Genomic DNA, 26,995 nt, shown 5'->3' with positions numbered 1-26,995 from the left:
GATCCAAAAATGGGCATCCGAAATGAACAGACATTTCTCATACAAAGAAGTGAAAGCAGCAAGAAAATATATGAAAAAATGTTCCACATCACTGGTCATTCGAGAGATGCAGATGAAAACAACACTGAGATTCCACCTCACCCCACAAAGAATGGCTGCTATCAAGAAATCACACAATAACAAATGTTGGCGGGGTTGTGGGGAGAAAGGAACCCTTCTCCATTGTTGGTGGGAGTGCAGACTAGTGCAACCACTATGGAAATCAATATGGAGATACCTCAAAGAGCTTGGACTGGAGGTTCCATTTGACCCAGCCATCCCTCTGTTGGGTATCTTTCCAAGAGAACTAAAAGAATCAGTTCTGATATTTCTTTATTGATTTTTTTTTGTCCAGTTGATCTATTTGTGACAGTGGGATATTGCGATCCCTCATTACAATTGTACTAGTGCTTATTTGATTTCTCATGTCTGTTAATGTTTGTTTTATATAGTTGAGTGCAGTGGTATTTGGTGCATACATATTTATGATAACTCTTCCTCTTCGATTGTTCCCTTTACAAGGATGTAGCGACCTCTTTGTCTCTCTTAACCAATTTTGGCTTAAAATCTGCTTTGTCTGCAAATAGAAAATGTATCCCTGCTTTTTTTCTGGGTTTCCTGGAGTATTGTTTTCCATCCTTTGAATTTCAGTCTGTGAATTTTGTTTTGAATCAAATGTAGTTCTTGTATGTAGCCTATTGTTGGATCTTGCTTCTTGATTCATTCTGCCAGTCTATTTCTTTTGATTGGTGAATCAAGAACATTTACACTGATGGTTATAACTGATATGTTTTGACTTATCCTTGTCATGTTATTTTTCTGCTGTTGGTTTCCTTTTTTCTTCCCTCTGTTTAATTACTTGCCTTGCCTGGTGGATTTATTCGGTTGGGATTCATTATCTCTTGTTAGATTGTCCTTCAGAACCTTTTGGAGTGCTGGTTTGGTGGTCATGAATTTCTTCAGACTTCTTTTCCATGGAAGTATCTTATTTCTCCATTAATTTTGAAAGATAGTTTTGTGGGGGCACATCAGTCTGGGCTGAAGGTTGTTTTCTTTCTTTCTTTCTTTTGGTTTTTTGAGACAGGCTCTCACTATGTAGTTGATAATGACCTGGAACTGACAGTGTAGCCCAGGCTGGTTTTGAATTCACAGTGATCCTCCTGCCTCAGCCTCCCAAGTGCTGGGATTACAGGTGTGTGCCTCCACACCCGGCAGGAGATTGTCCAAGCTTCAGTCCAAGTTCTCTTTGACTTGAGAGTGTGTGTTGAGAAGTCTGCTGTGATTCTGATGGGCTTCCCTTTACAGGTGATTTGCTTTTCTCTAATAGCTTATATGTGTGTGTGTGTGTGTGTGTGTGTGTGTGTGTGTATGTGTGTGTGTGTATATATATGTATATATATATATATCCCTCCTGGTACTGGGGCTTGAACTCAGGACCTTGCACTTGTGAGGCAGGCACAATGCCACTGAGCTAAGTCTCTGATCCTCTAATAGCTTTTAATGTTTTGTCTTGTGTTGAATTTTTGGAATCTTGACTATTATATGCTGTGGTGTAGATTTTTTTTTATCATAGCTAATTGGAGTTCTGCATGCCTCATTTATCTATATGTTAAATTCTTTTTCCTTACTTGGGAAGTTTTCTGCCATTACTTCTGTAAATAGGTTTTTACATGTCATTTGCGCTATCTCCTGCTTTTCATCAACTCTGGTCAATATTACATTATTCTTTGCATCATCTAGTAGCTGTTAGATTAATTTTTTGGTAGCTCCTTGCTATTTTTTAGAAATATTTGTTTTCATGATTGCTAACAGCAATCTTGTCTTCTATATCTGACATTCTGTCCTCGTATTGGCTTACTCTGCTGTGTGTATTTTCAATGGGATTTTTAATCTTCAGGATATCAAAATCTGTTTCATGGAATTCTATCTTTCCTATGTTGGACATTCATGGTTTCTATCATTTTCCTAAGCTCCTCTCCTCCCTCCTCTCTTTTTTAATCTGTGTCTGCTCTAGGGTAACTAACGATGTTTTTCATTATGGTCACCGTTTCTGTGGCTATCTGAGAAGTTATTTCTGATTTGATTTTTTTAGAGCCCCATTCATCTGCTTTGTTACTTCTGCTGTTACCACTTCAGAGAGTCCAGGTGGGTGGCTTTCCACCTGTTCCTTGCACCCTAGATTTGCCTTTGGTAAGCTGGAGGTCTGGGGTTGCATCTTGCTGCCATGTCTTCTCATTTTCTATTTTTTAAAGTTTAATTCCAGGCTTGATGCTTCTAAATTGCTTTTGGCAGGTAGATTTATTGCTGGTATTGAGAACCCTTAGGACATGGCTACTTCTCAGAGTTGTCTTCCAGGTGTAGCTGGCTTTTGGGTTTTGAGTCTGTTGCAGGGCCCTACCTCTTCAATTTATTGTGGATGAGAAGTTGCTGTCCATTTGGCCCAGCCCCTCATTCTTTGACACTGGCCTATAGTAGTGTCTGTGACACCTAAGCAATCTTATTCTTGGAATACTGGCAGGAACAACTGATTAGCACAAATATGTCAACTTGGCTAAAGTAGTACAACCAGCAGTAACAAGAGAATCAAACACAGCCTAGAAAATGACAAACTGTGATTACTATTAATATGTCACCTCTAACTATATGAACTATATTTGTGGTTATATAACAATCTAAAACAAGCTGGAAAATTGTATACGGTAATAGGCCCTCAATATGGCAATTTTACCCTTTGGGGAGAAAATTTAAAAGGGGTTGGGGGAAAATAAATAGAAGAAGAGGCAAAGATTAGAAGTAAGGCTGGAGGACAAAGAAAGATTTTGCAAATTTTGGGAAACGTAATGAAGAGAAGGAAAGAGAAGGAAGAAATAAAAACAAGAACAAAATAACAACAACAAAACTAGAAACAATGTTTACACTCATATAAAAACAACAAGAAAAATAAAATAAAACAGAAAAAAAGAAAAAAGAAAGGAAGAAGAAGAAAAGCAAAAATCATTTTTTAGGGAGTGTCTCTGCTGTCACTGATAGACAGAGTGGGCAGACAGAGCCAAGATCTATGTTGATTAATCCCAGCCACAGATTAATGGTGGGGTAGCGAATAACCCAGCAAGCCTACACCTTTAGTTATATTGAAGTTCAGGCTGGATTCTGGTTATGAAGCTGGAACCCAGTTTGTTCAGCCTGCAGCATTCTGTGTGTCTCCTCCTGGCTTGAATTTGGTTCCCTGCTGGCTTGAGCTCAGCTCCTTGACCTCCTGCTCACTTTAACTCAGTTTCACCTCACCCTAATTGAGCCAGCCTGCTGTTGCTCTGAGTTCTGATCTCAGATAGCCCCTCTCCAAGATGGCTCCTGGCCAATTGCCTTCTCTTGGGAAACATCTAAACCTGAATAATTCACTTGCCACTACAGTCTTCTATGTGCACTGCTCTGTTCCATGGGTGCATTTCTCGGTGGAAGCCTCTGGGATCGCCAGTATTCACTGTGCATCTGTGGGTTTGAGTTGCCCTTCCTATACAGTGAGTCAAGGCTCAGGGAGAAACATTTGCTTGTTACCTACTTTTTCTGTGTTGAGGTCTCTCTTTTTGCTCTCCCTGTGGGCTTGGATTCTCACTTCAGATCCTTGCTGAGTCCTGGGGACCCACTTCCCTCCTTCTCTTCTTTATGTTGCTATATTCCAGCCTCTGGACACCAAAACTTGGAGAGGCTGTCTCTGCTGTTCACTGTGCCACCTGAATAGGTGAATTCTGACTTTTGCTTTTGGACATGTTCTCACTGTGTAGTTCAGGCTGTCCTTGAGCTCACTGTGACCCTCCTGCCTTAGCCCCCTGAGTGCTGGGATGACAGGCGTGAGCCACCACATCTGCTGAATTCTGACTTCTAAAGGATCCTTGCTATCTTGTCCAGTCCAGGGTATAGAAATGGTTCCTTTTTTTCCTAGTTATTCTCACTTTTTACGCTCTTTAGGGATCGCTCCAGTTCTCTGCAGCTAGAAGTGTGTCCATTACCACAGGAGGAAATAATCTCATACCCAGGCCTGTGTCCTTGCCTATAGTTAGGGAGCTGTGCAGTATGGTGAAATGGATGTAGAGTTTGGAGCTGGCTACCGACTAAGTGACTTAATTTTTCTCAATTGTAATATGTAGATAATAAAATCTACTCACTGTCAGATACATATATATATATATATATGTGTGTGTGTGTGTGTGTGTGTGTGCATTTGTGAATATATATATGTATATGTATATGTCTGGCATAATGTTGGTCAAAAATGATATGTGCTGCTGTAATTTATATTCATAATTATTTGTATCTTACTCCTTTTTTTTTTTGGTACCGGTGATCAAACTCTGGTCCTTGAGCTTGCGAGGCAGGAGGCGGAACCACTGAGCTAAATCCCCAACCCTCTTCATTTTTGTCTTGTTTTTTATTTTTTGAGACAGGGTCTCTGTAATTCAGGCTGGCCTCAAAATCACTATGTAGTCCAGGCTGGCCTTGAACTCAAAGAAATTCTCCTGCCTCAGCTTCTGGAGTGTTGGGATTGCAGGTGTATGGCACCATGCCCAGTTGCATCTTATTAATTTTTTAAAACTTTAATTTCTACGTTCTTTGGATGGCTTAAAAGCAGTTTTAACTTGTAATGGCTCAGATAGGAAAGAGGGCCCCTTTCTGCTTTTGCAGGGAAGGTGAAGCTTTTCTCTTGGCAGAGTCAGGGATAGCTGTCCTGAAGTCCAACTCCACCTAGTTGTCCTCTCCCCAGAGCCCACCACTAGCACCATCATCTATTTCTTTCCTTGCCTTGCCTGCCCTTGCCCACACTGTGACTTAGTTATGTTGGTCTAATTTCTTTTTTCTTAATTGTTAACAGGACATTGTACCTCCTGTGTCTTTAGTCTGCCTTCTGTATCAGTTAGTCAGCAGCACCTATTCAGGTCCCCAGAGAGCAGAGTTGTTTTTTTGTTGGTTAGTTTGTTTTTTGAGACAAGATCTCACTAGATAGTCCAGGATGGCCTTGAGCTCACTAGGTAGCCCGCAGTGGCCTCATGGTGATCCTCCTGCTTCAGCCTCCTAGGGCTGGGATTACAGGCAGGCCCCACCATGCCCAGCACAAAATTCTGTTTTCTAGGGAGCAGATAGGTTCTTTGTATCCCTCATATTTGGCCCTGTAGACGTAATATGTTCTTCAATAAATGTTGACTGGATGAATGCACAGAAGCTATGTTTCCAGGTTCAACTGGGCTGAGAAGGGAATTTCATGCTTTTGGCTCTCAGGGCAGGATTAAGGGTTTCTGTGGAAAAGGGGCAGAATAGAGAACAGACAGCTTATCCTGAGTCTGCCTAAGCTATGGTGGACTGTAAAGGACTTTGGAACTCTTTGTGTCTGTCTGAGAGCTTGGGACATGTGTCCTCGTACAGCTTTTCCTGAGCAGAACGGCTGACCTCATGTACTTGTGACTAATGAGGTGGAACTGCCTGATGCTAGGCCTCCACCTGATTTTCACCCTTTGAACCTCCTCAGAAGCCAGTTAGCTCTCCTTCTAAGCCATCCTCAGTTGGCAGTGAGGTCATGCATTCATTCTAACGAGCAGCAGGCAGCAGCAGATCATCAGATTGCCCTGCACAGCCCTGTCTCAGACCTCCTGCCTCAGCGCTGCAGGGTGACAGATCCCTTGGGTAATCTTGAAGCCCACTCAAGACTTGGCGTCTGGCTTCTCAAGACTTGAACTGAACATAACCAAATAAACAACGAGGACCTGATTCATAAGGACTAGCACGCAGAAGGGGTGTTAATTTGAGAGCCTCCTGGTACCAACTCTGCCTGCTCCCCTAGAGAGGTCAGGGCACCAGGAACTGGAGTGCTGAATTCCAGGAGGCAGGGGAAGACAAGGGAGAGGTCTGATCCAGAGAAACCCCAGGTTTGTCCTGGGTGCGTCTTCTTGTTCTCACCCACGATGCCTGAGAAAGTGACATAACCCTGTACCATGAGAAGGAAAAAAGTTTGAGGAGCTGTCTGTTATCTCAGAGAAAGAACTGGCCCTGGGAGGGGTGAAGAAATAATCCAGCAAGAAAATGAGAAAGAGAAAGTGATCTTAGGGTATGAGAGTAACTCAAGTCAGCAATTTTAGTAAACAAACAGAGGAACCGGGGATTTAGTTCAGTGGTTCTGCCACCTGCCTTGCAAGGGAAAGGTCCTGAGTTCAATCCCCGGTACTAAACAAACAAAAAAAGGAAACAGATTGGGAGATAGACAAACCAACCAACCCACCCAATTGGGCAACAGCAGAGAAAAAGAAGAAGGAGAAACTTGAAATCTCTGGGTTTAGACAACATGTCTGAGGCTCTTGCAGAGTTTAAACCTGGACTGTCTGAGAAAATGGCAGAGGTAGAATATTCTGCGGGCCTCAGGACACGAGCAGGCCTGAGCAGAGCAGAAAAGGGCGTGGCTGCTCTTCCGAAACAGCGTGCCTCTAAGTGTGCGTACGCCCCCACCTAATGTAGAGAAGTGCAGCTTTTTTGAGCAATGTGTGAGGTCGAGATTGCTCACATCAGTTAAACCTCTGTCCTGTGGTCCCTTCTGCCGATTGCTGTAGGATGAGCTGTGTCTCCTGTCAGGGGACACCTGAGCATGTCATTGGTGCTGCCGAAGTTCAAGGAAGTAAAGTGAATTTCAGGTGGAATATTCCATCTCTTCCTCAATTGAAGGCTGTATGTATGAAATAATAAAGAGTACAGGACAGAGTCCCTGACTATAAATTGTGGCTACCAGAAAGATGGACGTGAAGCAAGGGATAGGACAAGTTTCAGAGTGGTTGTGAGAGATGTGGTTAAGACTTTAAACTGAAATTTTAGAGGCAAGGAGGACCACGCAAACAGAAAAGAAAACAAGTGCAAGGTCCGGAGTTCAATCCATGGTACAAAAAAAAGAAATAAAATAAAAAAAGAAAAAGAAAAAAAGAAACGATTTCAGAGCTATCAGTGAAATTGATTGGAGTGTGATAGTGAATGAAAAAAGAAGTGAGATAGATCATGTGATGAAACTTCCTGTGATGAAAGTGATCAGTATGTATATTTAAATTGTATCAGTAAATGTTTTGCTTCAACAACAACCACCCCCCGCATGATGGATTTGCTGGCAGAGCCAGGATGTGTATAGCAGAAAGACAGACTTAGCAGGGAAGTTTGTTGTAATCAAGATGCTTGCCCCCTCACCCAGGCCACATCTAGATTCTTCTGATTGCAGTGAGAAGGAAATTTCAGTTCACCACGGTACTGAAACCTGTCAAAAGATTTTACTTTCCTCGGTCTCTGTTGTCCAACGCATGAAATGAATGTGCCACCCAGTACTGCTTCTAGTTCTCTGCCTGCAGGTCCGTTCCATCCTATACCTAAATAGTAGAAATCATTTCTCCTTTGCTGCACAGTTGTGGCCCGTGTCTGTGAAGGGACACAAAGGTGCCAGCCTCTGTTACACCTGTCTGCTCACCTTAGGGGAGAAGAGTTATTACAAGGTGCTGTGGGAGGGCTCTTATGTTCCACTTTGTACATTTTCCCCAAGGCTTCCCCTTGTAATACTGTGGGAAACAAATCCTCATCGTGAAGGAAGAAGTATAGGGGAGAAAATGGGACAACATAAAAGCAGAAGTCTGAAATGGGTTTTACTGGACTAAATACGAGGTGTCAGTAGTGCTGTGTCCTGTTCTGGAGGTTGTGGGGAAGAATCCTCTTCCTTACTATATCCAGATTTCAGAGATTCAAGTCCCTCTTCCATATTCAAAGCCAGCAGTAGCTGGTCCAGGCTCACACTGCACCCCTGGGACATTGTTCCTCTTCTCGCTTCTCTCTTCCATCTTTTTTTTTCCTGTTACTGGATTAGCCTGGGTCCTTCATACTGAGCTACATCCCCGGTCCCCTCGCTTTTTTTTTTTGTAATTTTGAGTCAGGGTCTCACTTATTCTCTGGGTTGGCCAGGCTGGGCTTGCTTTTGTGATCCTCTTGCCTCAGCCTCTAAGAGTGCTGGGCTTAGACACATGTGCCACCATAGCCAGCTACCCCTTCTTATTTTAAGGCCATGTGTCCAGTATAATCTTAATTTTATCATTTCTTTCTTCCTTTGTGTACTGGGGATTAAACTCAGGGCCTTCTTACTTTTTATTTGGAGACAGGGTCTCACTAAGGTGCCTAGGTGAGACTCAAACTTGTGATCCTTCTGCCGCAGCCCCCCAAGTGCTGGGATGACAGGTGAGCACCACCTTGACAAGTTTGCTGGGATTTTAAGTCTCTCTTACTGTACAATTAGTATGGCCTACAGGTTCTAGTGATTAGGATGTAGCTATCTTGGAAGGAGTGGGGACAAGTGTGCTGTCTACCACAAGTGACAGCCCAGCTCTCTGAAAGCTTTCTGAACACTCTGGATCCATAACTTGAGATTGATTCTTGCCCAGATTCTAGGCTTAGTTGTTAAACGTGGTTAGCAAAGTATGAGAAGAAGGAAGGGTGATCGCTAGTAACCTGTATGACTCAGTAAGAATGTGCCATGCTAAGCTATCCTCACTTTTGGGTTCAATTTTAATTTTTTTCAGAGTCATACACTAAAGGACTAGTGCACAGGGCACAAGTGTATGGCTTAGTTTGTTTTCACAAAGTCTGCATGTGCAGTAGCATCCACATCCAGGAATAATAGTGGCATGGGTTTGCCTGATTTCTTTTTTCTTTGTACTAGGGATTGAACTCAGGACCTTGTGCTTTTGAGGCAGGCGCAGTGCCACTGAGCTAAATGCCCAGGCCTTGCCTGCATTCTTGTTTTTTTTATTTTGTTTTGTTTTGTTTTTCTTTGAGATGGGGTCTCACTATGTAGTTCAAATTGGACTTGAACTCACTATGTTGCCCCAGTCTGGCCTTGAACTTGAAACAAGCGATCCTGCCTCAGCCTCTTGAGCTGGAATTACAGGTGTGTGCCACCATACCTGGCTGATTTCTTATGTAAATGAACATAATATGTACTCTTTTGTGACTGGCATGTTCATTTAATGTGTTGGAGATTTGTCTCTATTTTTTGTTCTTTGTTTTTGTTTTTTTTAAGACAGTGTCTCACTATGTAATTGGGGACAGACTTGAACTCACTATGTAGCCAAAGCTGGCCTCCAACTCATGGTGATTCTCCTGCCTCAGCCTCCTGAGTTCTGGGATTATAGGCATGCACCACCATGCCCAGCTGGTCTATATTTTTGTCTATAGATTGTTTATTCTCCCTGCTGTTTAGTCTTCCACTGAATTTATGTATTTACTGTGCTGTTGGGGACATTTGGGTTATTTCCAGTTTTTTGATTATTACAAGGATGTGGCCTGAGCATTCTAGCATAAATATATACTAATTTCATTTGAATCATTTGATAGCATCATGAGATTGTTAAAGCAGAGAAAGTTCTCTAGGAAAGATGTTCTTGTTGACAAGGTGGAAAAAAGTAGACTAGATAAAAAGTATTATCTGATAGGTTATTTGGCAGTTGAATGATGTAAAATAATGGCAACATACAGGAAGGTCTATAGGGATAGACTTTAGGACTCTGCCAATCCTACTCAACACTCACTGATTTATTTTTGTTGTTGTGACTTTGAAAAATAATTAGTAACACATATTAATCGAACAATATAATGTATTTCTTTGTGCCTAGTCAACATTTGTGCAGTGACTTCTGTGAACTCGGGAGTTACGCTCCTCAAATTTGCAGATTTAGTAGCTGGGTGTGATGGTGCACCCCTGTAATCCCTGTGCTGGAGAGGCTGAGTCAGGATCACTGAGAGTTCGAGGCCAACCTCAGCTACATAGTGAGTTCAAGACCCTGTCTCCAAAAAGCAAAACAAAAAAGGCAGATTTTATAAAATTGAAGGGATTTGATACAATCCAGTGGAAAAACCTACAGTATTTTTTTTTAGTGTTTTTTTTGCGGGGGGGGGTACCGGGGATCGAACTCGGGTCCTTGTGCTTGTGAGGCAGGCAGCAGAACCACTGAGCTAAATCCCTGGCACCTATAGTATTTTTATTTGTTTGTTTTTGCTTTTTGGTACCGGGGATCGAACTTGAAACTTTGAGCTTGTGAGGCAGGAAGCGAAACCACTGAGCTAAATCCCCGGCCCACCTATGGTATTTTTAATAAGTGGGAATGGTGCATTAAAAACTCACAGAGAAAAATTACTAAGAATGAATCTAAAGTCCAATATTGGGCTTAAAAATCATTTTACAGGTTCAAAAAGGAGCTGGGGAAAAAAGCTTATCAGTTTGAGGTGGGGAAATAGGAATGGTTAAGAAGTTCAAGGGCTGGGGATTTGGCTCGGTGATTCCGCTGCCTGCCTCGAAAGCACAAGGGCCTGAGTTTGATCCCCTGTACCAAAAAAGGAAGTTCAGAGTCTACAACTACAACACTGGAGGCTCTGTGGGTTCCTGTGTTTCCAGGGAGACCATGACAGGTGAAGTAAATGCAGAGGTGAGTCCTGGAATGGGGGTGGGTAAGTGGTCTTGAAGCTGTATTTTCCTCATAAATGGTGGGAAAAGTTGAGGTTTTAGCCTCTAGGGGAGAAGGCAGATGGGACTGGTTTCTTTTGCAGTACTGGGGATCGAACTCAAGGCCTTTGTGCTGAGCTACATCCTCAGTCTTGGACATTTGAACATTTTTTTATTTTGGGACTCTCTTCTCTCCCCTCCCTCCCTCTCTCTGTCTCCTTTTTTCTTTCTCCCCTCTTCTCCCTTCCCTTCCCCTCCCCTCCTCTCCTCTTCTTTCTTCCTTTCCTCCCTTCCTCTTTATTTTTCTATCAGGTTTTTGAGACAGGGTCTCCCTACTTAGTTCAGGCTGGCCTTGAACTCACTACATAGCCCAGTCTACCTCAAACTCATGGTGATCCTCCTGGGTACTGAGATATAGGGATTACAGGTGTGGTCCAACATGCCCGGTTCAATGTGTTTCTAAATTGCTAAGTAGCCCAGACTGGGCTCAAACTTGCTACCCTCCTGGCTCAGACTCCTGAATAGCTGGGATTATAGTCATGTGCCACCATATCCAGTAGATTGTAGATATAATGTTCTTTCTCAGGGACTATTTAGTTTGAGTATCCATGCTAATCCTGGGCATTGATCCAGACTGGGCCTGAAAGCATTGCTCCTTTCTGAATCAACCTGCCAGGCGTGGTGGTGCATGCCTGTAATCCCAGCACTTGGGAGGCTGAGGCAGGAAGGTCACAGTAGTTTTGAGGACAATCTGGGCTACATAGGAAGACAGTCTCAGGGGGAAAGAAAAGGCTTAACCTGGCCTGTTGAATTCTGGGTTTTATTCTAGAGCTGACCTAATGCCCTAATGCCCTAATGCCAGGACTAGCCTCTGTTCCAGGAGAGCCCATGTAAGTGGTGTTTGATATCTATTCAGGAGCCTCTGCGTAGGAGCTATTGGAATGATATCTTCGCAGCAGCTTCTTCCTCCCCCTGGCATTAAATCAGGAATGGACTTGCTCCTGGGCCAAGGCCTGAAGGTCATTTTAGGCCATCACGTGGACTTCGTCTAGGACTAGGCGGGACCTAACTTGCCTCTAGTGGTAGATGAGTTGGGTATCTTCATCCTTGAGGTTAACTTCCAGGAGTTTCTGTTTTGTTCTCATGCCACTGTCCGCTCCTGGTCCTGACTCTGAGAGCAGTGCACTTGGGGCACTGGGGCCTCTGTCAGCTGTGTCTGCTGGGGGTGAGGACAGAGCCTGGTCAGCACTGCTGCCTGCCATGCCCATTTCCTGTTCCCACAGGCCCTGGAGGAAGCTGGGCTCTGGGAAGGCGAGGGCTGGCTCTCTTCAGGCTCTATGCCTGCATTCTTTTGATAAGATCCCTTCCTGCTTCAAACTGAGCCTCCTGGTATCAATAAAAAGCAGATCAGGGCAAGTGGTGGGTCTCTGACTGAGAAATGAGCTCAGGAGTTGGGAGAAAGGGACACTGGGATAAGAGGAGGGGTCAAATGGATGGATATGGCAGTAGAGAAAGAGTAGGGTCAAAATATAAACAGTCCCGTGTCCTCATTGCAGAGACTGGTGCACTAAAGGTGTTGAGTAGGTTGGCTGTCCTGTCTTCCCTCCTCACATCCATGGGAGTTGAGAAGAGACTTTGTGGCACACAGCTGCAGACTCTGAACTAGAACTAGTCTCTCGTGTCTTTTCAGTTTGGGGGGTGTGAGGTCAATTTAGGGCATCCCCTGGCCCTAAGCATATGGCAGCATACTTGCTCTTGATGTTTCTGATGGGACACCTGGTCTGTGTTGTGTGCATAAGGGCTGCAGTGGAGCCTGAGGCTGAAGGGTAGGGATACAGGATGGGGAGGAGGGGCTTGAGGGCTGTTGGGTGGCTGGAGGTAGAAGTGCAGTGGATAGGAAGAAAAGGATGACTGGCTGAGTAGGATCAACAGATTTGACAGATTTGTAGAGGGCAGGACACGGGCGCTTTGCGGGATGCCTGTGGAGACTGTACAGTGGCTTCAATTATTAACCTAGCACTGGGGTGGCCTGGAGCATGCATTTTTGCTCAGCCCTTTGATAAGGTTTGGTTGTTTATTGTCTTGTTTATTAGGTGGAAAGGCAAGCCTTTGAATAGGACAGGAATGTCATTTCTCAGGAAGAGCAAAGAATCTGGTAGGGAGTAGAATGGGGACAGGGAAGGGAAGAAGGTCCAGGGAGGGAGAGAGGAGAAACCTGTTCTGAGAGGCCAGTCTTTCCTGCATCTCCGAATGAAAGTAGTCCCTGGGCCCTCATAATGTATGAGACCAGGAAGCAACAAAACAGAAAGAGTAGGGACAAAACAGGAGAGCTCAGGCAGGGGGTGGTTTCTGACTGTACCGGTGCCCTGAAGCAGATAAACCCACGCTTTCTCCACTATAAAGCAGTGAGGCTGACGTTGGCCCTGGAGCCCTTGGAGCAGGGCTTTAAAGTAAGCACTCCTGAGCGGGATGTGGTAGTGCATGCTCATAATCCTAGCACTAGGGAGGCTGAGGCAGGAGGATCACAACAGGTTAAAGGCCAGCCTGGGTTACATGGTGAGTTCAAGTCCAGCCTGAACTACATATGGAGACCTCTCAAAAGCAAACAAACAAACCCCCAAGAAACCAATAAAGTAAGCACTAGTTATGGTGTTCCAGGTGCTGGGCTGGGAAAGAGGCAGCCAGAAAGTGATTCACTGTTACACCAAGGGGAAGGTGTTTGTACATCTGCATGCCTGAGGGCCACCAAAGGGTCCAGCTGAGGGTCCATGTACATTAGTTTTTTTTCTCTTCCCTGCCACATCTTGGTACTACTGGTCAACCTCACAACAAGTGTAGGTGTTTCTTCTTGAATTTCTTCTTCTTCTAAAGGAATGAATTTTAACTTTTTGAGGGCACAGTTAATAAATTTGTCCAAATTATGATCATAATTATTATGTTTTGGTGCCGGGGGTAGAACCCAGGGTCACAGGCATGCTAAGCACATGCTGAACCACTGAACCACACCCCCAGCCCCTTCTGAGATTCTCATGAAAGTTGTAGATTAAAAAAAAAAAGTATTGGGCCGGGGATTTAGCTCAGTGGTTCCGCCGCCTGCCTTGCAAGCACAAGGTCCTGAGTTCGATCCCCAGCACACAAAAGTCTATAGTCATATAGACACAATACTTTTCCAAAGAAATTCAGGCCTTGTGGAGACCCTAGTTCAGAATGTTGGCTCTTTAAGAACCACGGAGCTTCAGGGTAAAGGGGTTGCCTCTGTCCCAGGGTAGAAGGACTTGAGAAATGATAGCAGCTCTTCTGTGTTCTATGGGAACTGCTCTTAGCTACAGGAACCTTTTAAAGCACAAAAACAAGCAGCTGAGTTGGCAGGCAGTGGGCAGGAAGCCTGGCCTCTGTCCTGATCCTGGGCCCCACATTCTGACCCGCTGGCCCAGACCCTGGTTAAGTCACAGCGGGACCCCTGAATGTTCACAGTACTAAAGTCAGAGTGGTGGGTGCTGGTGTGCTCATGGGGAGGGTGGGGGTCGGGAGTATGTGATGAGACTGTGACCTAAGAGCCAAAACATGTCGCGGACCTTGTGCAGCCGCCACTGCCTCCCACTGCTGTGGCTAGGAGTGTGGTGCACTTTCATCTGTCTGTAAGGCTGTGATCACTGTGTCTCCTGTGCAAGGTGCTAGGGCTGGGGGAGAAGTGTGTGGTGCTGTGGAGACCACAAGTTCTCTTTGAATGATAACGGTGAGGTCATTCTGGGGGCAGAGGCTCAAGTAAGAGCTGAGCAGAACTCACACACATACGCTTCCTTGGCCCGAGGGTCCGTCTTGGTGACTGGTGTTAGGAAAATGGCTTGGAGTCTTATCTCCTCCAGGTGGGAAGGGTCAGTCACCAATCAGTATTATTTTTCTTTCAGGTCTCTTAACCTTCATTAATTGCGCCTATGTCAAGTGGGGAACTCTGGTACAGGATATTTTCACCTATGCCAAAGTATTGGCGCTGATCGCGGTCATCATCGCTGGCATTGTTAGGCTTGGCCAGGGTAAGAACCAATAGCAGCTGACACTTGTTAAGCATTTCCTGTGAGCCACACTCCTCAAAGTCCACTTTGTGCATTATTTCATTTGAGTCTTTCCATAGCTTCATTTAAAATCCTATGAAAACTATTAAAAGTATCTTTTTATTACTGAGGAGGAAACAGGCTGCAGAATTCAGTATCTTTCCCAAATTACTAGTAGTTAAGAGGGGAGCTGAAATTTGTACACAGGCCAGCTCCCCCAAAACCTGTCTTTAACTTATCTCTAGAGGAGGCTGATCTTGGCAAAACAGCTGACAGCCATGCTCAGGAAGTTGGCTTTTATAGATCGTTGAGCTTAGTCCTATCTCTGATTGTTCTGCCTTGGAAGTGGGCAAGGGTCAGGAATGAACGCCTTGTACCCATCCCGCTGTAGTTTCCAGGTATGAGACCTACCCTACAACTGCTCTGTTGACCAGGCCTACTGAGCCCTGTCCTTCCCCACGCGTGTCAGCCCTGTCTGGTGTTAGAAAGGAATCAGGCAGCCTGAGCAGAGCACGGTACTACTCCTGTTCTCCAGCCCTTCTGCTCTGTGGTGGCTTTTTATCCCAGAGCTGCCTAGTTCATGTCAGGATCCCCATCCATGCCATTCTCTACACACCAGCCCACCTGTGGTTGCCTCTTCTGTTCCCTGTCTTTACAGCAGCCCAAAGTGCTGTGAGCCATTCATCTGCTGCGTTTACCGTATCTATCACTCTGCTCCTTTATTGGATCATCTTGGAGGTGAGGGAATGAAACACTAACCCTCCTGCCTTCTACTGTGCTTGGATTCCAGGAGCCTCAGCTAACTTGGAGAATTCCTTTGAGGGTTCATCGTTTGTAGTGGGTGACATTGCCCTGGCACTGTACTCAGCTCTCTTCTCCTACTCTGGCTGGGACACCCTCAACTATGTCACTGAAGAGATCAAGAATCCTGAGAGGTAGGGGCCTCACCACCAACTTTTCATAGCAGCAACAACCATCATTTAATGAGCTCCTACTATGTGCCAGGCAGCACGCTATGGGGCCAATTTCATCAGCCCTATTTTAATGGATAGGAGGCCTAAGGTCCTGACATTTAACTCGTTCACAAGTCAATATCAGAGCTAAGGTGTGAAGTTTCTTGGGAGTGCTATATAAATTAATACATTCATTCATTCCTGCAAGATGTGCTATGTGCTGGTGTGCATTTAAAATAAATATTCCTTGCCTAGTGTGGAGGCACATCTGTAGTCCCTGCTACTCAGGGGACTGAGACAGGACTGTTTCAGCCCAGGAGTTTGTGACCAGCCTGGGCAAAACAGTGAGACAAGCTCTCTCAAAAAAGAAAAAAAAAAATTTTGGGGGGTGGTGGGGATTGAACTCTTGACCTTGCGCCTACGAGGCAGGCAGAGACACCACTGAGCTAAATCCCTGGCCCAAAAAAACTTTTTTCCCTTGATAATCTCTCATCCACCTTCATCCCTATGTAGATAACTTTAAGTCACTGACTTTCAGGAACATTCCTGTTTTCCTTCCACTGTCTGTTTCCCTAATACCCACTGTGGTAGTGTTTCAGTCACTCAGCCAGTACTCCGAGTTGCCTTGTAGTCCTGCAAAGTGAAGAGAACACTTGACAGGAAGTGAGAGAGCTGGAGTTGGTCTTTACACTGATTTGTTAGATGGCCTTGAGGAGTTGCCTTCTCTTTGCCTGCTTCTTTGTTATTGAGGGGGTTGAATTATAGAAATTCCAGGAGCTTTCCTGTCTGTAAAATATTCTGAATCTGGGAACTAAGATTGCCAGGGAGTGGGGTTTCTGTAAAATTTCAAAAGAATAACAGCCCTCATACCAAGTAACTCCTTCTGGCTTTAATAAACAAAGCATTCTTGGTGCACAGCTAGTGTCTGCCGCAACCTAGGGAGTAGATAGTATCAGCAGGATCAAGGCCTGCACGGTGCTTCCACCTACTGGACATAAGCTGAATGACTTGAGAATTTGCCCCTCTTTTTGGCTGTCCACTGTCTACTGTCCAGAATATTTGTGAAAATCACAACATTTTTGGACTCACGGGACCTTAAGAGATCTCTGTCTGTCTGTCTCTCTGTCTCTCTGTACTGGGGATTGAACTTGGGACCTTGCACTTGAGAGAAAGGTGGTACCACTGAGCTGAGTCCCTGGCCCTCTCTCTCTTTTTTTTTTTAAATTTAAGTTATTGGTACATTCTAGGTAGACAGTACAGTTACATTCATTACTGGGATCTTGTACCTTTACATGCCAGGTCTTGGTTCCCTCTCTTTTTTTGAGACAGGGTCTTGCTATGTAACCCAGGTTGGCCTCTTCCTGACTCAGCCTACTGAGTCTGGGATTACAGGTGTGTGCCACTGTGCCTGGCTTATATTTTTCAATTTTTTTGATTGTTTTTGAGACAGGGTTTCATTATGTAGTTCAGGCTGGCCTTGGACCCACTATGAAGCCCAGGCTGGCCTTAAACTCAAGCAATCCTCCTGAATGGTGGTATTACAGGCATGTGGCACCATACCTAGCTATATTCATCAATCTTAAAACTCAATTTTCAATCTTATTAGAGAAGGAATTCAGATCTTTATATATAAAATCAAAGTCAGTGCCATCTTCCTGTGCTGTTATTGTGCCAACATAGTCCTTGGTCAGCCCCTCACCCACCCAATCCACCCCTTTTTCTAGTTTTGCGTAGCCTTTTCTTCTAATGTGATATTCTTTGCCCCACAGTGTTCTTTAGTTCTGAAGAGTTCAGAGCTTCAGACAGTCCTGTGGACCACCTCAGACACAAACGCACTGGGAAAATGGAACAGGAATCTCCACCCTGGAAAGACTGGTGTGGCAGGGAGATTCCAAGGACTAAGAGAGGAATGCAGTTGTGGAACTCATGTGTCCTTTATTGTGTTTGGCTGTAGGAATCTGCCCCTCTCCATTGGCATTTCCATGCCTATTGTGACCATCATCTACATCTTGACCAATGTGGCCTACTACACTGTACTAGACCTGAAGGACATCTTGGCCAGTGATGCTGTTGCTGTGGTAAAGGCCTTTTACTTACAGGAGGTCGATGGTGTGTGTTGGGCTTCTTAATATATCCCAACTATTCAGTCTTGGAAAAGGAGTAGAAGCCCTGTTAGGATACTGAGTTTGCAAGGAAGTCCATTATCCCATCATGGAAACTTTGGACTTCCGAAAGGAGGAGTCTAGGGGCAAGTCTGCTCATGCCTTTCATCCCTTTTAGATTCTTCTCGTGATTGTTTTCCATTCCTTTCCCTTAAGACATTTGCAGACCAGATTTTTGGAGTATTCAACTGGATAATTCCACTGGCAGTTGCATTATCTTGCTTTGGTGGCCTCAATGCCTCCATCCTGGCTGCTTCTAGGTAAGAGGGTCATCTTCTGCTGGCAGGGCTGGGTATTACAGAGCCATGGCAGGAGGTGGTACAAGTTACAGGACCTCGACTTTATAATCACTTGTCTTCTCCAACCTTTCTTGTTACCAGCGGCAGTTCTTACTCTTAATACTGGGTTCCATTCTGTAGTATTCAAACCTTTTGAAGGGATGGCAGAGAGGGAGGCTGTGTGGCAGGTGAGCCAGGCTGACCCTGTGTCGCACAATTTCCTCAGCTTTTCCTATCTTCCTAAACAGGCTTTTCTTCGTGGGCTCAAGAGAAGGGCACCTCCCTGACGCTATCTGCATGATTCACGTGGAGCGGTTCACACCTGTGCCTTCCTTGCTCTTCAATGTAAGTATCTTAAGGATGACATTGAAACACATATACTGGGGTGGGGAGGATTTGGTATTAGATGACTGTTCTAGCTTCCTGACAGCCGTAAGGGGATTGTGGTAGAAAAACTATCGATGCAGTGCCCACCATGGGCAAGGCACTGTGCCAGCTGCTGCAGTGTTTTCTAGGAGAGATGGACTTCTCTGAGTAATGGGAACTGCTTCTGGTCTAAGATAAGGCACAAAGTTTGTGGAGTATGTGGTAATGATGGTCAAGATAGATAGTAAAGCAGCCAGCCTTTTCTTCTGTGATACTCCCTGGCCTACATTTCTAAGAGAAGAGCTGATTATTTCCATGGGGGAAGAGGATAATTTGGAAAAAAGAAAAAAAAGGCTCTTGGAAGAAGCACATTTGAAGTGTCCTTTGAAGATCAGGGTTAAAATAGTACAGATGGGATCAGGTAGGAGAAATAGCATCAGAAAGTCCTGACATCCTGCAGTAAAGCAGTGTGGAATTAAGAGATAAGAACTGGAGCCAGGGATGTAGCTCAGTGGCCCACACCTGTCGGACGAGCACAAAGTCCTGTGTTCAACTTCTGGCACCAAAAAACCAAACAAGAAATAAAAGTTGGAGTCGTAATGGAGAGGAAAACACTTTCAAGGGGTTATTTTGTGTTACAGTGGGTTGAGTTAGTATATTCAGTCAGCTGGGTTCAGTTTCAGAGGTTGCAGTCCATGGTCCTTTGGCTGTAAGGCAGGAGCACCATGTTGAAGGCAGTGGTGGAGTGGACTGCTCACTTCTTGGCAGCTGGGAAAAAGAGCACAGGGGAAGACTGATACTGTCCCCACAGTGACGCCCCAGGACTCACCACTCAGCTCAGGCCAGTCAAGTAGACAAGATTGTCACACTTGGCAGAGATCTGACAGATGGGCTGAAAATTCAGCCAAGAAGCTATCAACTTGGAATAGGAAACGAAGGACTGAAATTAGGAAGCTAAAGGGGTGGGAACAAAAAAGGGCAGAGATTTAACAGGGGATGGTTTGTGGGGAGCAAGGGGAGTGTAGAGCACCTTGAGTGACAAGGGTTCTAGGAGGAGCTAACTTGGGCTTGTGCTACAGGGTATCATGGCACTGATCTACTTGTGTGTGGAAGACGTCTTCCAGCTTATTAACTACTACAGTTTCAGCTACTGGTTCTTTGTGGGGCTTTCTATTGCTGGTCAGCTTTATCTGCGCTGGAAGGAACCTGATCGATCTCGTCCTCTCAAGGTAAGTTACATGCATCCCTACCTTGTTCCATCTGCAACAGCTAAAGCTTCTGTGAAGGGCCTTTGCACTGACTTACACTCCAAGCTCTTTTTACTTAAGTTTTGACAGTCAAGTTGCCCAGGCTGAGTTCAAGCTTGTGATCCTCCTGCCTCAGCCTCCCAGAGTACTGAGACTATAGGTGTGTGCCACCTTGCCCAGCTTACAGGGGTCCTAGAAGACCATCTATTCCGAAGCCCTTGCCTGGGACGTGGTGTTTGTATGCTGAAATGATGGGAAAGAAGGAAGGCTCAGTGCTTTGATCTAATTTTTTTGGTGCTGGGAATTGAGCCTAAGAACTTGGGCATGCTGGGTGAGCATTCTCCCACTGAGATACATCCCCAGCCCTTCTGGGCTCGTCTGTATTGAAGGTGGGGTTGTTTTGGCTGTCAAGAACTCTGAGCTAACTCCTGGTTGTTTCCTCTGTGCCCTTAGCTCAGCCTTTTCTTCCCCATTGTCTTCTGCCTCTGCACCATCTTCCTGGTGGCTGTCCCGCTCTACAGTGACACCATCAACTCCCTCATCGGCATTGGCATTGCCCTCTCTGGCCTGCCCTTTTACTTCCTTATCATCAGAGTGCCAGAAGAAAAACGACCTCATTGCCTCCGAAGGATTGTAGGTAAGTTCTGGATCCTCACTTCAGCTCACTGACTTTGGAGCCTGGTGTTTGCTTTTACTGCAAACCTAGGCTCCGTCACCTTTGCCATAGCCCCTTCCAGTTTTTCACCCTAGGCTTAATTAACTCATTCCCTTTAGGCATGGCCCCCCTCAATACCACTTGAACTCAGCCCAGGCCACCTTCTCCGTTTTAACTCAGACTTCTCTTTGCAGCATCAGCTACACGGTACCTCCAGATCCTGTGTATGTCAGTGGCTGCAGAAATGGACTGGGAAGATGGAGAAGGGACATCCAAAGAACAGGATCCCAAGTCTAACTAAATACCACCTAGAATATAAGACGTGGAAAGCAGAGGCTTTCTGTCTGCTACTGGCGAGAGCTAAGGAGGCACAACAGGAGTATTCACTTCTTTGGAGGCACCTGTCCTGATGCCTGGTCTAGGCAGCTTCATCTCTGAACTTGCTTTTTAAAGATGGAAAGTAATTTATTTGTTTTGCTACATATCATTCCAGACTCTAAAGGGATGCTAAAGCAGAATGTGGTGGGGAGCACAGCACCTCTGGGGCTGCCTACGTACTCCTCTTTCTTGGGCCAACAATGCCCCAAATGTGTCTCGTTTAGAGACGTGAACCTGTCACAGATGTTGGACAATAAAAGGGTTATGTTCCGAAAGTCTGAGTGGCTTCATCTTATTAGTATCTCTGGACAGCACCATTACCCTAAAAACAGAAAGACTAAAAACAAGATATCTCACCATTTCTTCCCTCTCAAACCAGCCAGTAAAAGTTTATAAAACTAATCTCTACACAGACAGGAAGACAACTCCATACTGTTGTATAATGTGCACAAAAACAAATGCTTTCATTTTTCCTAATTATCACTAAGAATTTCAGCACTTCTACTTCTTTTTTTGGTACTGGGATCAAACTTGGGTCCTTGCACTCATGAGGCAGGCGGCAGAACCACTGAGCTAAATCCCCGGCCCTGCACTTCTATTTCTTAAAAGAAAACTGTATAGATAATCTTGGGTTAAGAAAAGGGTTGTACATTTTGAGTGAGGTTTAAGTTCTTATTGGCCAGGTTAAAACATTTAACACTTCCCGAGTGGGTCAGCAAGAGCAATCATGACCCAACCTCTTCATTGTTTTGCAGCACACAACCCATTTCCCTGTTGAATAAGTACCAGGAAGCAGCCTGGAGATTTATTGACCCTGTGGGTGGAAAGATCACTTGGCTCACCAGGGCTCTGTTACATGCAGGAGTGAGTCTGTAGTGGAATCAGTTTTTTTGGTACTCGGAATTGAACTCCGTACCTTGCGCTTTTGAGGCAGGTGGCAGAACTACTGAGCTAAATCCCTGGCCCAAGAATCAGTTTTTAAAACAAACATCTCCATATCCCAAGGACATAGTATCAAGTCTGTTCTGAGGATGAGTTTTTCAAGATAGTTCCTGCCAGGATGAGCAGAGAACATGAGTCAGCCAAGCGTGTCGCGCCATGGCTGCTTTGACTTTGGTTTGTCACTGCCGATGCCACTGGTGGGAACGTTGGGGTCTTTTCCATGCTGTAGCAGAGGGTTGTGAGTAAAGGTCTGTCGTAAGGGACCTGGGTGAGAAAAAAAGAAATCTCAGTGAACAAAGGAAAAGAAGAAACCAAAGACAGAATTGAACCTGCAATGATGACTTACCCTTGGCTGCTAGCTCCAGGTGATTCTGCATGCGTCGCTCATGCTCACGGAGCTGATGTGCGATCTCTGCATTCTTCCAGCCTGTGTGAAGACGGGGGAGAAGATCATCAGTCCCACCCCCAGCATTAGGCCACTATCTCTGGGTTGTGCCCTTACCTCTTTTGAAGTTCTTGATGAAGCCTTCCCGTGGAGGTAATTTGTCAGAGGCAAGTACAACCCGTGGGGGGATTTTAAGGGCAGTGCGCACAGCTGGAATCCGGAGGCAGCTCACTTGGGTCAGGGAAAACAGATTGGAAGTGAGCCAGTACACGAACACTCCCTGGGTTACAACAAAGAGAAGGTACTGAGGAGCTTCAGCCATGGTCTGCCACTAGGAGGTGGCCAGGTGAGGTGGAAGGATGTGGCCCCAGCCCCTAAGCCATGACCTACCGTGGGGAAGTAGATGGTTATAGGAAAGACTACCAGAGGCATCATTCTAAGAACAGTTCTCATCCACTGAAAGTCAGAACTCTGCATACCCGTCTCAGCGCCTAGCTGTCAAAAGGTGCAGAAGAAAACTACAGTGAATGCTTGTCATTTTCAGTGAGTCTGGTTCCACTCTCTCTCTCCCATCTATTCTAAAGAGAACACATGTCCAGCGGGTGGAGTGACTGTTCTGCCCAACCACTGTGTCCCTACTCCCATTCACTCTGCAGGCCTGGTACTTGGCCTTACCTCAAGGACACCCCACATGGTAGCAGTGACCGCCACTGGTAATATGAACATGGGATCGGACACAGTGAGATCCTGGAACCACCAAAGGCCGCCTGTCTGCATGCTGGGCACAGGAAGGTTGGCCATCTCTCTCAAGGCAATGAAGAAGGAGATGAAGATTGGGGCCTATTACACAGTATAAATGTGGTCAGCACATTTTGCCAGAAGGAACATTTTCACTACCCCATTATTAAAAGCCACGTATATCACCACTACCTGCTCTTCTGGCATGGGAAACATACAGGAGGCCATTTAATGAGTTCAAGATGAGATAGAAGGGAAACGTTTTTGCTCACCTGAGTCAGTGGTAGAATGAGAGGTCTGAAGAATTTAATATCATGCTTTTTCTGGTATGCTGTCATTTCTATAGAGGCCTTGTAAACTGTGGGTTGAGAAAAAATTAATGGCCAACAGTTACCTCAGTGAGGGTGAATGCCCTCATCACCTGGACCATGAAATTTCAAACCAAGAGTGGCCAATCTTCAGAAGCATTAGGCCCAGGAAACATAATCTTTAGAACTTGCTCAAGTGTAGCAATTCCTGGCTTACGCTGTCCCTTTCTCCCAGTAGCGAAGTGCACACGTGGTCCACTCCCATGCTCACCCTGCAAATGACTCACACTCGGCATTGTCTCCTGCCAACTTGGCCTCTCTGATTCGAGTGGAAAACTTCTGGATCTCTGGCATGTGGTTGTGGATCTTGGCTGCCTCTCGCTGGCCCTTCACAATGAGTGGAAAAACCAGGCAGCGGGCAAGGACTGTACCTGGAAAATACAAACTAGGATTGGTGTGAAATGAAAGCAATTCTGTAGCCAGGAGGTTGAAGGTTTTTAGGTCCTCATTGAAATCTTTTTTTTTGTTCCAGACTTTTCCACACAGTGACTCATGACTAAGGGGCCCAGAAGTTAGGACAGGGTATTGACTTTGTTTCTCAAGGCTTAGTTTCTCTGCTCCACAATCACAAAAGTTTGGCAGTAACCTAAGCAGAAGACCAGGAATCCTGTTTGTTTACTTGAATAAAAGAGTAACAGAAGCTTCTTTTCTACATCAATTGGCCCCTAAACTTTTCTATTACCAATGGAACTTTTTTCCCCTCGAGCTCCAAGTTTAGATACCACATACAAATAAAATAAATCAAGCACCATTGGTGAAGAAAAAAGCCTGGGACTATTTATGCTAGAGCAGTTACCTTGTGTAGAGGGGACATTTATAAAACTATGGTGCTTTGAGGTGTGAAAGCCATTGTTCTAGAAATCCTGGGAGTAGAAAGTAATCTGGTGGCTTACTGCTTTAACTCCTTTTCTTTTCTTTACATTTCATATTACTCATCACTTCCACAACTTCTTTTTTTTTTGCCTTTGGGTAATACTGGATTTAACCCAGGGCCTACAGTTATGTCCCTAATCTTTTTTAAAATTTATTTTGAGACAGGGTCTAAGTGGTTAAATTGCCCAGGCTGGGTCTGAAATTGCAATCTTCCTGCCTTAGCTTCACAGAGTGCTGGGATTATGGCATGCATCACCATGTCTGGCTTGTAACAGATACGTAGTTTATCATATATTTAGTTTATGGATCTACAGACATGAATATCTGGGCTGAGAAGAGACCAGGGAGCTAAGGATAGAATCCAGAATATCAGTGCTGAAGAGGCAGGTAAAGGTACTGGATAATGAAGATGGAAGGCATGATCAGAAAGATAAAACCAGGAAAAGATTTTCATAAACAGTAAAGGGGTGATTTCAAATTTTAAAATATCTAATGCAGAAAGGTCAAATATAATATGAAAAGTAGATACAGTAATGGTGGCACTGGCAGTTAAGAGTGAGGTGATTTTAGTAAAGGTCAGATTGCTGAAGGTTAAAAAGTAAATGGGAAGACATGGGCCCACTGGATGCAAATTCTCTTTTAATTAAAAGGTATGAAAGGAAAAGAAAAGAAAGGGGAACAAGTATGAAAGGAAAAGAAGTTGCTACAACTGACACTTGGGTATGCTTGAGCATGTTTGCATATTTAGGGGAGGAGAGTGAGGAGGAAGACACTGAAAGCACAGGAGAGAGGAGCTAACTGATGGGCCAAGGTATAAGGAGAAGCAGAGTGCAAACCACAGTTCTGGCCTTTATAAGAGCAGTGTTGAGTGGCTTCTTTATTTAGGGGTGTAAGTGCCTGACCTAACCTTCAACCCTTCTAAACCAAGGCAGCTTCAATGCTGTTAATAAGGTGCTCTTATTCCAACTTCCTGCTTACACTGAAGTATTTATACTTTTCAATCCCAAGTGATCACATGATTTTATAATGGTCTTTGGAAGATATAGCTACAGTGCATCTACGTACCGTGAGCTTCATTTATATAATCTGCTCTTCTGAAACTCAAATTTCTGTACCTACTTCCTTGATTTACTCATAGCACTGCCACTTCTAAGGTTCTGCCCCCTCAACCTTCTTTCCTCTACCCTTGCCCAGGATATATTTCTCTTACATCCAGCGATGGCTCCCCACCAAGGTAGGCCCAGGTCAATATGCATAAATTCTAGTAAGTTCTGGATTAATCCCACTGGGGTGTATGACCCAAGCCCCAGTTCGGTGAAGCTCGGTTCTGCTGCAGCTTGGACTACGTCTGTAGTTTCTCCAGAAGCCACCTCAGGTACCACTACAGGTGAGGGAGTTGCAGGAACAACAGGAGGGGCCTGGACCTGTGTAAAATGAAGCCATGTGTGGTATTCAGATAAGTGGAACACACAGAAATGAGGTCCTTCTAATAGCCATGTCAAACCAGCAGTTTGCAGGTTGGACATGCCTGTGTTTTAATAAAATATATGTATAAAAAATAAGTCCTGTTATTTATACATGTTAACTATGTAGTTTACATGTTGCCCAAGACAATTCTTCACTCAGTGCAACCCAGGAAAGCCATTCCTGCCCAATTCTAGGGGGTTAGCAGGCTGGACATGCCTACATGATGACTATCGCTGGTCTCTGTTTTCTTGACTCTACTTCTTGTTCTCTCATTTATCCTACAGTGTCCACGGTTTGTGCTTAAAAAGGTCACGTTATTTTTACAGGAAGAAAAATTACTTATATTGAGATCGCATGACTTTCCTTTATGCTGGAAAGTTACTTCTTGAATCACTGCCCAAACTTCAACCATGTGAACATCACTATCATGATTTTTGCTGTATGTTAAAACTAATCATGCTTACAATTTCTGGTTAAGTCTTTAAAAAAAAAATATTTGTTTTGAGCTGGGGATTGAACCCAGTGTTTCCTGCATGCTGGGCAAGTGCTCTACAATTGAGGTACACCCCCAGGCCTTGACTCAGTTTTTATGACTAATAAATTTATTTAGTCTTCTCCCAAGAAACAGTATTTATGAAATCATGTTTTGATGTGGAAATTACAATTTCTCTAAAACACAGCCTATAATCAAATCTCACACACATCATCTTTTTACTCCAGCCCTTGCACTTGCGAGGCTGGCGGCAGAACCAGTGAGCCAAATCCCCAGCCCTGACACACATCATCTTTATTGGCTTGCCACCACTCTGACACACAATGCCTAGAAGATAACATACTTTCTATTGTACTTTCAGTCATTTCCCAATTGAATTGAAAATCCAGGCAGATATGTTAATATGTTGGGAAACTGTATGTAATATGGAAAAGAATTTTGCTACATATTTCTACTTCTTGTAAACAGCAGAGAGGAGTCTTACCTGGGCTTCTGCAAAGGAGACGGCAGAGGTACTGAGGCAGCGGGGGCTGGAGACAGCGAAGAGGACGTATTGCGGTCGCCCGCACCTCAGACCGGTTGAGATCCTGCACCCAGTGGTTAACGCTTTCCCGGGACACTGAGAGCGCCCTGCGACGCTGTGGAACTGACCAGGTAAAAGGATAACGGAGCCTCTTTACTGAGAGCACAAGTCCCAGAATGGGGCCTCAGGGGCTTCTTTATGCTCTCGCCCCCAAAGCAGGCTTAAGCCCGGGTCTCCTGCATCGGAGGTGCCTCAGACCCGCGGGGGTACAGAAGACCCACGCAGACGGGAGCTGAGAGGGGCAAAGGCTGCTGCGGGAAACCGGAGCCAGAGACTTAACCCTCCCGTGTCCTCACGCGACTCGAGGTCATGACACGCTGGTCGTAGTGACCGGGTCAGCATGTGCTGCTCATGTCCCTAGCTCTGGTTATAGGGACAGGGTAACACCCTGGCACTCAGCCTTGATGCAACTTTACCTGACTCTGGGGCCGTAGTAGGAGCAGAAGCTCCCGGCGTCCGTACTTCAAGGATGCCGCCATCTTGACCGGAAGTAGGTTTGCTTTCGGGCGTGCGCACTT

The 26,995-nt window shown here is 45.0% G+C and overlaps 2 protein-coding genes across 7 annotated transcripts in view; one reads left to right on the top strand and one right to left on the bottom strand.

Annotated features, from left to right (window-relative positions):
• The window catches only part of Slc7a7 (solute carrier family 7 member 7), a 49,482-nt gene extending 28,596 nt beyond the window's left edge, over positions 1-20,886 (top strand). For all 5 annotated transcript variants that reach the window (XM_019209531.2, XM_010637806.3, XM_010637808.3 and 2 more), the window contains exons 3-10: positions 14,446-14,571; positions 15,380-15,524; positions 17,497-17,620; positions 17,861-17,964; positions 18,231-18,327; positions 19,428-19,577; positions 20,049-20,232; positions 20,445-20,886. In XM_019209531.2, the coding sequence (XP_019065076.1) occupies positions 14,446-14,571; positions 15,380-15,524; positions 17,497-17,620; positions 17,861-17,964; positions 18,231-18,327; positions 19,428-19,577; positions 20,049-20,232; positions 20,445-20,551 (1,037 nt within the window). In that variant the 3' untranslated portion in view covers positions 20,552-20,886. The remainder of the gene's footprint in view (positions 1-14,445; positions 14,572-15,379; positions 15,525-17,496; positions 17,621-17,860; positions 17,965-18,230; positions 18,328-19,427; positions 19,578-20,048; positions 20,233-20,444) is intronic.
• A 534-nt stretch (positions 20,887-21,420) lies between these two features.
• On the bottom strand, positions 21,421-26,995 carry Oxa1l (OXA1L mitochondrial inner membrane protein). 2 transcript variants are annotated; one of them, XM_010637809.1, is made up of 10 exons: positions 26,894-26,995; positions 26,379-26,540; positions 25,145-25,358; positions 23,289-23,432; positions 22,966-23,051; positions 22,631-22,795; positions 22,346-22,450; positions 22,073-22,235; positions 21,917-21,997; positions 21,421-21,834 (listed from the first exon to the last, which is right to left on the bottom strand). In XM_010637809.1, exons 1-10 carry the CDS (start codon positions 26,954-26,956, stop codon positions 21,707-21,709), a joined length of 1,311 nt encoding a protein of 436 aa, XP_010636111.1. In that variant the 5' UTR covers positions 26,957-26,995; the 3' UTR covers positions 21,421-21,706. The 2 variants fall into 2 exon arrangements, with proteins under 2 accessions (XP_010636111.1, XP_010636112.1); XM_010637810.3 differs by lacking the exon at positions 23,289-23,432.

Source organism: Fukomys damarensis, unplaced genomic scaffold (assembly GCF_012274545.1).
Source record: "Fukomys damarensis isolate Sample0158 unplaced genomic scaffold, DMR_v1.0_HiC HiC_scaffold_17, whole genome shotgun sequence".
Taxonomy (NCBI): Eukaryota; Metazoa; Chordata; class Mammalia; order Rodentia; family Bathyergidae; genus Fukomys; species Fukomys damarensis.
This window is presented reverse-complemented; position numbering and strand designations above follow the sequence as displayed.

Excerpts from the sequence above, each read along its gene's own strand:
- Oxa1l (XM_010637809.1), bottom strand. The coding sequence starts at position 26,956 with ATGGCGGCATCCTTGAAGTACGGACGCCGGGAGCTTCTGCTCCTACTA. Across the intron at positions 26,541-26,893 it reads TACTACGGCCCCAGAGTCAG|TTCCACAGCGTCGCAGGGCG; the intron begins GTAAAGTTGCAT and ends TTACCTGGTCAG. Across the intron at positions 21,998-22,072 it reads CATCAAGAACTTCAAAAGAG|GCTGGAAGAATGCAGAGATC; the intron begins GTAAGGGCACAA and ends GTCTTCACACAG.